Source organism: Mus pahari, chromosome 2 (genome assembly GCF_900095145.1).
Source record: "Mus pahari chromosome 2, PAHARI_EIJ_v1.1, whole genome shotgun sequence".
Classification (NCBI taxonomy): Eukaryota; Metazoa; Chordata; class Mammalia; order Rodentia; family Muridae; genus Mus; species Mus pahari.
In genome coordinates, this window is record NC_034591.1 from 63,965,674 (window position 1) to 63,979,507 (window position 13,834).

At 35.1% G+C, this 13,834-nt stretch overlaps 1 protein-coding gene across 1 annotated transcript in view; it reads left to right on the plus strand.

Moving 5' to 3' along the window:
* The first annotated feature begins 5,392 nt into the window (after nucleotides 1-5,392).
* Cntnap2 (contactin associated protein like 2) overlaps nucleotides 5,393-13,834 on the plus strand; it is a 2,102,194-nt gene continuing 2,093,752 nt past the window's right edge. The window contains exon 1 of the mRNA XM_029535530.1: nucleotides 5,393-5,853. Coding sequence (XP_029391390.1) covers nucleotides 5,757-5,853 — 97 coding nt within the window. The 5' untranslated portion in view covers nucleotides 5,393-5,756. The remainder of the gene's footprint in view (nucleotides 5,854-13,834) is intronic.

Genomic DNA, 13,834 nt, shown 5'->3' on the forward strand with positions numbered 1-13,834 from the left:
GATCAGACCTGACAACCTTCTTCCTGCACTCTATCTTCCTCTTCCTTAGTACCAGAAATTATCTAAGCTGTCAGGGGAATTAATCAGTCAATAGTTCTAACAAGCTGTGATGCCTATGAACTACGGTAATGACCATCGTGGCAAGAAATCTCTAAAGGTCTGTAGGCAACAAGATTTAAGGGTGGCATAACTGGAGAGAAATCATACTGCCTTGAATGCTAATTAGCTGGGGTTATCACAGTCATGGATATTAGAAGAGAACGTAATACCCACATTTTGGTAGGTTGGAATAATACCCTACTGCACTTTCATACTTATACACATGGATAATTGAAGTTTTACCAAGCAAAAAAGGTTTTCTTTATAGAAAATAGAGACCATTACCGAAAACTGCAACTGAACATAGAAAGTAAAAGAATAAAAACATGGGGACCCCATCTGCAAAGGCTACTACAACACAAGTCCTGAAACTAAGACTCAGGAAACACCACAGAAGGCAGGATGGAATGACTATAAGATTCAGAGAACCAGAAAGTTGACTGTGACTATGTCTCCTAGAAATGTCTGCCTAAACAAGATTTGAACACTGACAGTATCAAGAGAAATGCTAACACAGAATGGGGAAAATCTCATGGGGTCTAACCCCTAGACAAAGAGTTTTATGTAACTAATGACATTCAGAGAGGAAGAATCAGCCTTTCCCAAAGATAACACCCTTTCTCGTTCATCCAACACAAAACAATCAGCCTGGAGATCGTATATACATAAACAACAAAAATGGACTTGGCAGAGGTATTCTTATATTTGGATGTGTGTGTGTGTGTGTGTGTGTGTGTGTGTGTGTGTGTGTGTGTGTGTGTAAAACAAAGAATCAGAAGATAAAAATTTTAGAGTGTTCAAACATTCAGAAATAATGGGGTAGAAGAGAGGAGCCATGGGAAGTTTGGAAGGAGAAAATGAAAAAGTAAAGTATTGTAATTTTATTTAAATTTTAAAATTAATTATAGAAAGGTAACATTGAATATTGCTTTTATACCTGATTCTCTTACTGGCTCCTAAGACTGATTATTAATTGCAAGTATACTCTTATACATGCATGAAATATATTTTTCTGACTAAAATATTTTAATAGGTGCTAAACATCTAATTGATCATCAATTTGAGAAATTATGTGTACATTTTTCTTTTTTGTTTGTTTCTCTTTTTTATTGGATTTTTTATTTATTTACATTTAAATGTTATTCCCTTTCTAGGTTCCCTATCCATACCCCCTCTATCCCATCCTTCCTCTCCCTGATTCTATGAGGGTGTTCCCCCATCCACCCATTCCTGCCTGCCTACCCTAGCATATAGGGCCCTTCCCATGACCAAGGGCCTCTCCCCCCACTGCTGTTACAAATCTTTTTCAGTATTTTTCTTCAAATAATACTAGATATCCCACAAGTTTCTGAACACAAAGTAATATTTTGACAGTCTCAAGCTTGTACAATTTTCCCAACTATTGGTGTTTAATTATGATATTAATCATATAACACCAAAGTCCTGAAAGCTATGCTAAGTCCAGATTCCAGGCAAATGTTATGCACATCAGGTTTTAGTGTAGGTTCCAGTTCTTCCTCACTAGATTGGGAATCTCAGCCTTTTAGTTGTATTCTAGTACCTTCAACAAAACTTGTGGTAAGGTCTTCATAGGGTATCGTGTATGACTGGCAGTTTTCCTTTTCTAATTAAGTAGCAAAAATATTTTGTATGTAAAATATTTACCTGCGCTGCAAACATGCAATGTTTCTGGACACCAAAAGAGGGCCTTAGAAGTCACAAAACTGGAGCTGAACACAGTTGTAAAGCATCATATATGTACTAGGGCTTAATTCATATTCTTGACAGAGTTGGGTAGTCTGTACTCCAAAATAAAAGTATATTTTATGGTAATTACAAGGCTTATTTGTCTGTGAAAGTTGACTCTGATTTTCAGTGCTCCATTCAATAAAGTTTTTCACTTAAAGATAGTGTTAGAGGCCAATTATTTTAGCTGTTTTACCAGTTAGCTACAACTTTAATGAGTTAAAAATATTTTCTTTTATAATAGACATTAATAGGGATATTGACAACTCTTCAATTATATTATCAGTATCTGACTAAGGCAAACAAACTTAGCAATTTCATCCTTCTCACTAATAGATAAGTTCATAATATTTTACCAGATCGTCATAATTTTGAACTGACATCTTAGAAACCCAGAGCTCAAATGAATTTCTCTTCTGTCAAATTGTTTCTGTGAAGTACTTGTTCATAATAATCGAAAGGAACTAATCTTTCTTTCTCAAAAATATTGCAATTTGCCTCTCTTCTTTTCCAACCATGCCCTTATTTTCTCATTGTATGCCATTGCCCAGAGATTCCCTAGCCTCAAGTTTTGATGTACTTTACATCCAGATAATGTGACATTTAAGATCATTGCCAAAATTATTCAATAACTTTCAAACACAGACACTGATCAGACTCCACTCTTTGAAACATGGTTATCATATATAATAGACATCAGCAGAGCTATCGACTGCCCTTCAATTATATTATCAGTATCTTAGCAAGACAAATAAACTAGAGTTTTCAAACTTCTCACTAACAGACATCAAATTGCTTTACTGTGATTTCAATAATAAAATGGTGAGAAAAATAATAATGGAGCATTAGCATTCAAGGAATCACTATTATTACTTTCAATATTTTGTATGTAGCTCCTAATAATAAGATCTAGCTAGCAAGATTGAGAAGCAAAAATAATTGTGCTGCAAATTGTGTGATGTTGTTCAGGTTGATACTCAATGCATTTAGCAACTTCTTTGATCACACATAAAGTCAGTCAATGTTAGATAGCATGAAAATGATATAGTTTGATCTGTATCTCTTTTAAAAACTAGAATGTTTTATTTTATGTTTTGTTTGACTTTGGTCATTCAAAGAAATGATAATAAAGTTAATTTAATTATTTTAGAGAAAACTATTTTATGTTAGGAAACAATTGACTAGATAATATCTATTGAAGCTGGTATTGCTCAATAATATAAGATATATATTGGTTACAAATCTGCTTATTGTACATCTTGAAAAACATATATAGGAGTACTAAAAACATGATTTTTTTTTTGGTTTTTCAAGACAGGGTTTCTCTGTATAGTCCTGGCTGTCCTGGAACTCACTCTGTAGACCAGGATGGCCTCGAACTCAGAAATTCGTCTGCCTCTGCCTCACAAGTGCTGGGATTAAAGGTGTGTGCCACCACGTCCAGGCAACATGATACTTTCAATTGCTCCCGTTTTCTTTTATTCTACTTAAAGTACTTTAGAACCACATTGGTGGCACCCAATACAATAGTTAAAAATGAAGGACATATTTAAACAATTGACTGTTATAAAAAGTTATGCTCTTTGGTGATATATTAATCGTGTTTTGTTCCTTTGAACTCTTATAATTGGTTGATAAAAGTTGTATATATAATTATGGGATGTGTTCATGGATTTATGAGAGTTGTGCAATTCAAGTACAAAAAAAGATTTTTTTTTTTTTTTGGTTTTTCAAGACAGGGTTTCTCTGTATAGCCCTGTTTGTCCTGGAGCTCACTTTGTAGACCAGGCTGGCCTCAAACTCAGAAATCCGCCTGTCTCTGCCTCCTGAGTGCTGGGATTAAAGGTGTGTGCCACCACACCCAGCTAAAAAAAAAAAAAAAAAGAAAGACATTTTCTAATTTGCCCATATACCTATTTTATGATGAGGATGGTTTATAACTTAAGCATAATATTGTTCCTCTCCACAAGTGGTCAACTGTGTGGCTTTTATTCTTACAGTCTTTACCCAATCTGTAGTTCTTACTAGAACTTGAAATCAATAACAAAAATAATAGGCCTAAATTAATGCTGAATCAGGCCCTTTAACACCATACTGATTATGCAGTAGCTCTTTCTAAGACATAAGCATAACATTAAAATTCAGAATCTATTCAGGGAGTGGGGAAATCATCACAAAATTATTTATTACAAAAGGCAAATGTATATTTATTGCATAACTGAAAGACATGGTTACTCCTCCTCAAACCTCCCTAAACATCATTAGGTATTTAGAAGATGTATAATTCTTAATTGTGTCAGTAAAGTCAGTGAAAGTATTGATTCTTTTGGGAAAAAAAATACAAGCATTTCACTTGGGCTGGATGCTAGGAAAACAAATTAGTGTAGAATGTGGCTAGATAGGAGCTGAGAGGTAAAGTTGAGACTTATTAGCAAAATCATGTAAATGATTAGAGAAAACATCCTTTGTATAGGCCTTCCTAGTTGTTAATACTTGCAACAACTAAGCACACCGAAGTAATTACCATTTGACTACATATTTATTCTACCTTTCCTATTGGATTTGTTTGTGTTTGTGGTGTATTGTCTCAGCAGCATGTGTTTAGAGGAATATATATATATATATATATATATATATATATATATATATATGATTGATTGATTACACATTTAAAACATCTTCATTAGGTACATTTGAGTAATCCTATTTCTTTCTGCTCCAGCCAGTCAGGATGTTTAGACCTGTCACTTGGTGTTAGGACCACTCGGAAGACCTGTCTTTCGGACGCCTGATCGTGATTTTTGGGAGTTCTAAGCTCCAGGAGCCTGTACCATCTCTATTCAAAGGGGAGGAAAGAAGCCAAAGAGAAAGCATCCCAGTAAGAGGTTTCTCCCTCCTACAGCTGGCTGGGTCAGGAACTAGCCAGGTCTGGAGCAGGTTTCTTAGATTACACAGCGAATCACCAACTTCAGCACCGCGGACAGCAGCGCCTCCCGCTTAGACTGAGTTGCAGCTCATCATCCTTGGCCCCGACTCCAGTTAATGGACCTGAGCTTCCTTCTCTCTTTTGCTTCCAAAGCTGACGAAGACAGGGCTGAAAGGTTGTTATAGCAAGAGGAGTGCAGTAGGAAAAGAAAAGGAAGGCGAGGAGGAGGAGGAGGAGGAGGGGCAGGGAGGGAAGGGAAACAAGAAGGGAAGGGGGGGGGGGAGGCTTCACTTCTCCAGGCTCGCCCGGGTCTGCAGGCACTGCTGGAGGCAGCAGAGTCTCCAGCTCCCGGCTGGCTGCGGTGGTAGCTGCTGAGCTCTCTCCCCAACTAGCGATGCTTCTCAGTGCCGCGCCACGCTGAGGCCGAGCGTGTACGGGGGGGCTTGCCTCAGCTCCACACATCCTTGATCTCAGCCTGGGAGCTAACAGCCTACTGGAAACCCTTCTGAGTCGCGCTGCCCAGTGGCCACCCAAGCGCTCGCCCGCAGTGGCAAAGGCAGCATCACCGGACCTATCGCTCTCGGTTCTTTCCTGCGGTTTGAGTGCTCTCCAGATCCCCCCCCCCCCCACCAACGCGTCCTCTGGTAATTTTTTTCCAGAAGAGAGGGCGGGGTAGGTGTCAGTCCCCTCCTCTCCCTCACCCCTCCTATTCCTTCTCGGTTTGAATTTCTTCCCCTGGCATTTCACTGGCTCGCAGAGAAAGAGACCAGACCTACAGAGAGGGGAAAGCCAGGCTGCGCCTCCCCTGCTGCTGCCAGCCCAGAACTGGAACCTGAAGAGGGTGAGGGGAGAGGAAGCAAAACAGGAGGAGCTTGGCTTCCTCTCGCATCTGAGGACAGACCGGTTCCCTTCAAGAACCTAACAGAGAGGTAGACTGCATCTCTGCAGCGAGCTTTTTGGAGTACCACTGGCCAGGCGGCTAAGGATGGTGATGTCTCTGAGAGCAGGCTGCAGGGCAGCGCTCTTGCTCTGGATTCTCAGCAGCTTCATCTGCAGAGCCTGGACAGCTCCCTCCACGTTCCGTAAGTAGCTCTCTCCTCTCCAGGCTCCCTACTGGAGCCACTTCAGTGCCGCATTGGTGTAAGGGCGCTCGGGTATCAACTCTGAGGTGCATTCCCAATTCTTGCCCCTGGTGTTTGTGTGTTGGATGCTTCGCGTTTGTAGCCACTGCCGCAGAAAAACTCTAAACCCAGGGAGCTCCTTGTTCAGTGAAGATTTTCTTAGAGCTGGATGTTTCTGGAAAGTTGTTCCTAGTCTCAAAGCTTGCTCCGCAACTGCTTGGTTAGAGTGACGAGTGTAGTCATTTCTGGATACCTATCAGTGCAGTCTGGAAATGATTACATTTTACTTAGGACAGAAAACTAGCATAAGTTTTTGATTTTTATTGATGATTTTAACTTGTGTTGGTCAGAGGAAGAAAAAGGAACCTTACTTCAAGCAGTTTGGCACCTATGTGTTTACTAAATCTCCTTTGGCCTCCTAGAAAGTTAATGCTCATTTAGCCCTTTGATTGTATGTATTTTGAAAGTGAGGCTAATATTGGGACTGACACTGCACTAATTCCTTAGTGGTTTCGGGTAATGAGCATGACTCATGCAGGCTAGGACTTGGGACAGCCAGTGCAATGGCATAATAAAAAGATGGTATGAAAGTTCTTAAGAAAATGATCTAACTGCTCAAAAATGTGTGGTTTTAAGGAAGGGGGGTAGAAAAAATGGAAGATCTGGCCCATTTTCTGCATTGCTTTAGAAACTCATGGTGTGCATGAAGTGAGGAAAGGTATAGTTGACTTTGGCTGAGAAAGTGTTAAAAGCTGGACTGATTTTCTGTAACACTTTGCACAGTTTTCCTAAACAGTCTTTTTTGTGAGATTGGGTGAGTCCATTGGTGAAGGAGTGCGGACTATGAAGTTCAAGGGGAAATATTCTCCACTTAGGATAAGTTCAGAAGTTTCTAGATGTTTCACTCATGATTGCCTCCACCCCTGTTTACAGATTCTGTGAATGCAATAATGTTCACCTTTGTCTGTAATTCAATATTAATATTATTATTCCACTGTATAAAATATTAAGAGCAGCCATGAAATACGTTTTGCATGTTTTGATGAACAATCATCGCCAGTGCTATGATTAGTAATATTCGGACTTATTCCCCAAGTATTCTTCAGTAGATTCTTTTGCAATGCTTAAAGATAGGGATGCAAAAAAGGAGATAACTAAGTTGTAGTGAACTTGAAACTTTAATTTATTCTCAGAATACAAACAAACCTAAAAAATAAAATGTGTTGGTTTTATCTGTTTTGGTTGTATGGACTTAAATGGAAATTATAAAACTACCATTAGTAAATTATTTTGATGAAATTTCACTTTAAAATATTATTGTATAGTAGTATAGAATTTGCTTCCGTATTTTGTGCAGATCTACTAAAAGTTAAAATATGTCATACTTTCCTATTAGAGTCCTTACTTCAAAGTAACTTCCAGAATTCTGTATCTCATCTTTCTTTATGCTTGAGCAGAAAAGAGTCTGTCTGAACCATTAACCATGAATCCAGAATTTTGTATTTGCTCTTATCGAACTGGTATAGTTCAAAGATTCAAAAGTTGTTATTTCAAAAAATATGAGCTTAGGTTTTACTACTTAGAATTCGTTGAAGAACAGCACAAAGATCACTATGTTTAAAATTCTTGTGTTTGAGATGTAGGGTTTATTTAATTGTTATTTCATAACTTAAATAATTAAAATATATATTGGGTTTAGATAAGGTTTTATTACATTTGAATATAAATTCTGAAACACAAACAAAAGTTGACCTAAAACATCAAAATGAGGTTAGTAATGAGTGATACTTAAATTTACTGATGAATTTGAATTTTCAAATTTATTTTATTTTTATACATCATGAAAAATATGCATTTTATGTTGTATTTTGAATCGCTGCACGACCATTATGTTTTTAATACATAGAAATCTTCAAAGCAGAAAAATTGTAGCTCCATGAATCTAAGTTAATGAACAGCACAACCAGGAGGGGTCATCATGACACAGAAAGTAGTAGAAAACTCTAAAAGGAATAGTCCGTGTGGTGTGTGCTTAGAAAATATGAGGGCTATGTTCAAACATCCTGCTTCAGTGTAACTTTGTAGTATAGAGAGTAATTCTTGTATAGATGATTAATATTTCTAGTTTCATAGTATACATTTCCAGTGTATGCTTGCTTAAGGCTTGTTTCTTTCTGCTGATCTGGGCATGTACATACAGGTTCCTCATCTTATGTTTGTAGATATATTTCACTTTAAATTAAAAGAAACTTGCCTTTTATATTGAATAAAATATGATCTATTTATATGTGATAATAAGAATGATGCATTCTTGGTCTGAGAAATGCGTGCTTCCTTTCTTGTGAAAGCCCATATGAGAAGCTCAGAAGGAGCACTTCACCACTAGGGGGTAAATTGATTAGACTATGCTTTTAAGACTTACAGAGCTGCCCTAAATGATAAGGGGCTTAAACTAGGACTTAGTAAGTTGAATCCTTAAGTATGACTGATTTTTTTCTTATGTAAGTATTTACTAATAAAGACTAATTTATGTGATTCCTATGAAGCCATTCTCATATGATTTACCTGACTCTCATATTACAAAATGTGTTTTGCATGTATTTAAATAATGTCCTACAAATACACTGTGCATTTAGCATATATAAATACATGCTTATATATGGTTTAAATATATGTCATAAAATTTAGAAGCATATAACATATGATATCATATAGATATCAATAGAGATATAAATATGTACATAATTAATTTTTATAACAATATTTATGAATTTTATTTTATTATTAAGGTTATAGCTAGGCCTTTTCCTGTACAGCTTCAAGTGGCTGTAATAAAAACCATGAGAATAGTTTATAGATTATTATTACTGAACACATATATTTTCATCTAAATGGTATTTTCAAATATAATGTACAAAAATAATATGAAATCAAATGTCATATTACCTCTAGTTCAAACAGAATAACAAGTTTCTTAGCAAAGAAATTTTTAACTGAAAATATGTTTTTGAGAAGCAAGACTCATAGGTGGAAGGGTTATATAATTTTTAGATAATGCAAATCAGTAAGAAGAAAACTGCTAACTGATCAGAGATAAATATATATCTTGCTTTAGAGGCATTGACACTGATAGTCAGATTATGATAATTCTTATGTTTTGCTTCTTTATCACAAGGTAGAATTAATTTTTATAAATATATTCCCATGTATTTAATAAATTTTCATATAACCTAATTTAAACATATACAGAGAGAAATATATGCATTTACACATATATAATTCATCATTTGTGAGATTTTTCAAAGTATTATGTACACTATCTTCAAACATATTTATAATGTATGTTCTTTATTATTTTGACTAGCACTAATTTTCAGGTTCTATATTTTCTTTACGCTTCTATTTCATTTGTTTTGATTAATAAATTCTATTAGTAATAATGTATTTAAAATCTTTAAAAGTGAATGAATTATCCTTTCTGTCTGATAAATTTTATACTGATTGAAAGATAAACAGCCTGTGATGTCTTATCAACTTTCATTAAAAAATGATATATTTATTTGTTACAAATACAGTAGATAATATACATATATTCTCTGTTTAAAATTCTTAAGCAAAATCTAGTATTTAATATTATTAAAATTCTTAAATATAGGCTAGAGAAATTGCTGATTTGCTAAACTACATCTTGTGTAAGCAAAAGGACCTGAGTTTGGATGTCCAGATCCAACATAAGTGAAGATTTCATAGCACACATCTGTAAGTTTACTGTTGTAGTAATGAAGAAAAGTAGTCTTTTCAGTGACTACTCAACAGTCAATGTAGCCAACCATTGAGCTCCAAGTTTAGTGAGATACACAGTTTCAATAGCGGTAGCAAATATGTAATAGAGAAAGGCTTGTAATTCTGGTTTTCATATATAGTGGTCCACATGTTAATGACTGTAAGTGTGCACACCCCAAACCACACAGACACATATGTGCTACAAAACCGAAAGAATAAATTTACACAACACCAAAAGACATGGCAAAGTGGATGGAAAAAAGCCTGCAAGGCCTCAACCTTACATTAACAACTATAGACAACTGAAGAAAGCTGGAAGCAGATGAGGTGGTCTCTTCCAGGAAAGAGCACAACAATCAGTTGTCTAGTGCCAATTGGTTCATCCCTGAAAACATACATATAAGCAACATTATATGGACCAACTCAGATGTATGTAGTTTTCTCTATCTATCTATGTCTATAGACATATATATATATACACACACACACAATAACAGTTAAAAAGGAAGCTGTGAATTTAAAGGAGAGTTATGGAAAGGTATATAGGAGGATTTGAAGAGAGGAGAAAGAATGTAGAAACAAGGTAATTACATTATAATTTAAATCAATAAAGGACTAACAGATGCATGTTGTCTGTGTAGTAATTAATATTAACAAAATGAAGAAATGCAGCATCTATACACACTTTATCATGTTGGTTTTGATTTTAAAAATGCTTTACTTTATCATTTATATTATTTCCAAAGTAAATAATCAAGGACACAATATTGTAAACCAGTAAAAACAGTTGCTGGTAAAGTAATATTTTTTTTTTTATTTTTGTCAACATCATTAACTTACATTGAATGTTCCCAGCATCTCCAAAGAGAGATGAGTGTTTTTAAAAAGCAGGTATGAGAAACTTAAGATAAATGTGTATAATCATTTAATATGGAGTTGTTTGGAAGCCAAATGTTTATTTTTGCTATTTCACATATATATGAATAGTAATTAGATGACTTTTATGACTTTTAACATTATAAGTTTAAAAATATGGTGAATTCTAACACAGTGAACACTGAAATTATGGATTTTTTAATATCTCCTGAAATCTACACAGTGTGTATATTAGGATGTAGATATAAGATCTGTTTCTTGGTCATAATAGTTTTATGGAGGGGGGGACCTATACTTAAAGCACCGAGACTCTATGCCAATGATTCCTCCATTGCTTTCCAGGTTAGTTTTATGTCACTGGGAAGCACAGGGAGATATGTGAAACTCCTCCCCTCACTCATGCCAGGCTGTCTGCAGAAAAGCCCTGCTCAGTAGGGAGGTGCACAAGGAGATTTAGCCTCCGCAGTCAGAGTGGGAGTGTGAGGAAACTTACATTGATTTGTTCTTCCAATAGCTGGAGAGTCTGTTGAGTGTTCAAATGAAGATTAATGAACCCAATTGTCTCACATATATCCCTCATGTCTCTGTGTCAGCCATAATTATATAGAAGTTAATATTTGAGCTCCATCTAAATGATTTTCTGATCAAGAATTCAAGCAGAGAAGAGAATTTTGATTGTTGTGCAAAATATTGAAAATTTTCATAAAATTATTTTTTATAATTGAAGAAAATGAATACGAGAAATTTTCTGCAGGCTTTAGAATCAAGAGCTGAGTAATGTTTCTTTTCTCTCATGTGATACACTGAAGGAAAATTTCAGTTTTTATGTGACTTCCTAGGTGTCCCATTCACGCCTTCCTTCTACATGGTCCTATTAATGATATTTATTTCAGGGAGAAGTACTTTCCTATCCAGAGTGAATAATATTACCATTTACCACACAGCCTGGTATAAAAGTGGTCCCTGCAGGTTGACTTCCATCTTATTTATGTCACAGGCAAATTCCACAACTTTACTGACCTGTTACTTCATGTCCACCTTTTATGCCCCTTCTTTCTATGTAACTATGAAGACACTGTTACTTTCAGTCATATATCCTGTGCCCAACACTGTAGCCATACTTTAAATCAAAGTTGATTATTTCTTCAGTTGAAAACTTTGCTTAAGGAACTATTTAAACTCCTGCTTAGATTATTTAGGTGGCAGACAAATCATACTAACAGCTTGAAGTATCTGAAATTGTTTTTTACATAACACTCCAGATTTTAATCCTCCCCTGATAGTAGGAAATATGGAAATAAAGATGTAGTCATTGGCTCTGAGTTTGCTTGCTGAAGATAACATATTTTTGGTACACTGTAAAAGTGTGGAAGAAATATAGAAGTGCTCCTGAGAGCTACAGACCACATTTTACTTCTGGTTTAAGTTTGTTTGAAATGCCCTCATAAATACAAATAGTGATCATATTTTTAATGTCTGAATGATTTGAAAGTGAAAATTTAATCCTAGGAATATTTAAGTAGGTAAACATCCTTAAACATAGAAGATAATTTGCTTGTTTAGAGTTCTGTCCTTTTCAGTATATCCATTCCTTTTGTTATTTGCACTGAAATGGTGGGCTGCGATGTGAATCTCAAGAAATAACAGGCAACAGAGGTGTGACCTACATACACACTGTCAGATTTGCTAAGCCTGTGCTGTGCTGTGTGGTGCAGCTAAGTTAGAATTGAGTTATATAAACTTTAATGAAATTCAACAAGGATTTACTCACCTCACTGTCATAATGTCATGTTGGAATAATATGTGAAAGAAAAAGTTTTTTATGTGCCACAATTTTCCACTAACCACTGCGACTATATCAGCTTTGTCTTTCTGTAATACTATTATTTGAAAGCTATGCATGGATAAAAGTACATGTGCACGGTCTGAATAACGCAAACTTTGAAGTAGAGAAACATCATGAGTTAACAGATAAAACACTAAATTTGAATTTTTATCATCTAAAAACTTAAGGTGCCTTTTGTGACTCAGATAGACTTAGTTATTTTGAATTAATGCAAAATGTAGGCTGATTAAATACAACTACACTGCTAATTCACTTTCCTAGGGAGCCACAATTAAATTGAATTGTTTGAAAAATATGTAACATCTACTGTTAAACAATTTTTGTCTATACTTTAGACGTTAAGCAGTATTTAGAAATGGAAGAATATTTTATTCAATATCATGCTACCAAATATTACCATAATTTAGGGGCATTGTTTTTTTTAAAGTTTGCTGATCACAGAGAAGAAAATAGCCTGTTCTTTATATTTCTTAAACTGGTCAAAAACTTGTAGTAGTACTTACAATTTAATAAATTTATTTGATATATTTTAATTCAAAATAAATATGTCCAGAAGAATTAAATAACATGTCCCAAAAATATTACTTTTCAGATAACTAAAGGAGTGAATTAGGTTATTAGTATTTGGAATATCAGATTTTCATATTAATAAAGGAAAAATTATCTTAAAGTGAAAAAGGAACATTTTAATTCAGGGATTATTTTTTTCTACTTGAGTTTCCCCTAGCCACAAAATACTTGAGGCAGGATATGGCTAAGTGTCCTCTAAAGCATGGTGGAGGAAGTAGCCAATCATGTTCCAGTAAGAAAGGCTAAGTTCTACTCATCAGCAACCCGTAGGTTTTCAAATAACTTTTGTTAGTCATCAAAATAATGCTTATCACTTAAATAATTGGACAAACTATATTTTCTTATACAAAATCAACATAAAGTTATGCCTTATATGTGCGAGTGTTTTATGAAAGTAATAATGGAATCTTCAAGAATAAGATTATACCATGTCTAAATGACTTACCTAGTTTTCATAAATTATTCAACAAATCAGTAGTTTATACAGATGCATCTCTTTCTAATTTTTCTCTTTAGGGTCTTACCTGAATGATGAAAGAGGAATAAAAATTTTAGCCTGGTGGCACACACTTTTGATTACAGCACATGGGAGAGAAAAGAAATTGGATCTTTTGAGTTCAGGATTATCCTAGTCTACATAATGAGTTTGAGTCAGGATAGCCAGAGAATAAGAAAGAAAAAGAAAGAAAGAGAGAGAAATTTTCTGAGAAAGAGAGAGAGAGAGAGAGAGAGAGAGAGAGAGAGAGAGAGATTAAGAGACAGAGACAGAGAGATTTTCTGAATCAAATGAATGCCTTTAAAAATAACCCCAGGAATCAGTAGATATTGTTTGATGTTAAGGTCAGGACAGATACAAAAAGAAACAAT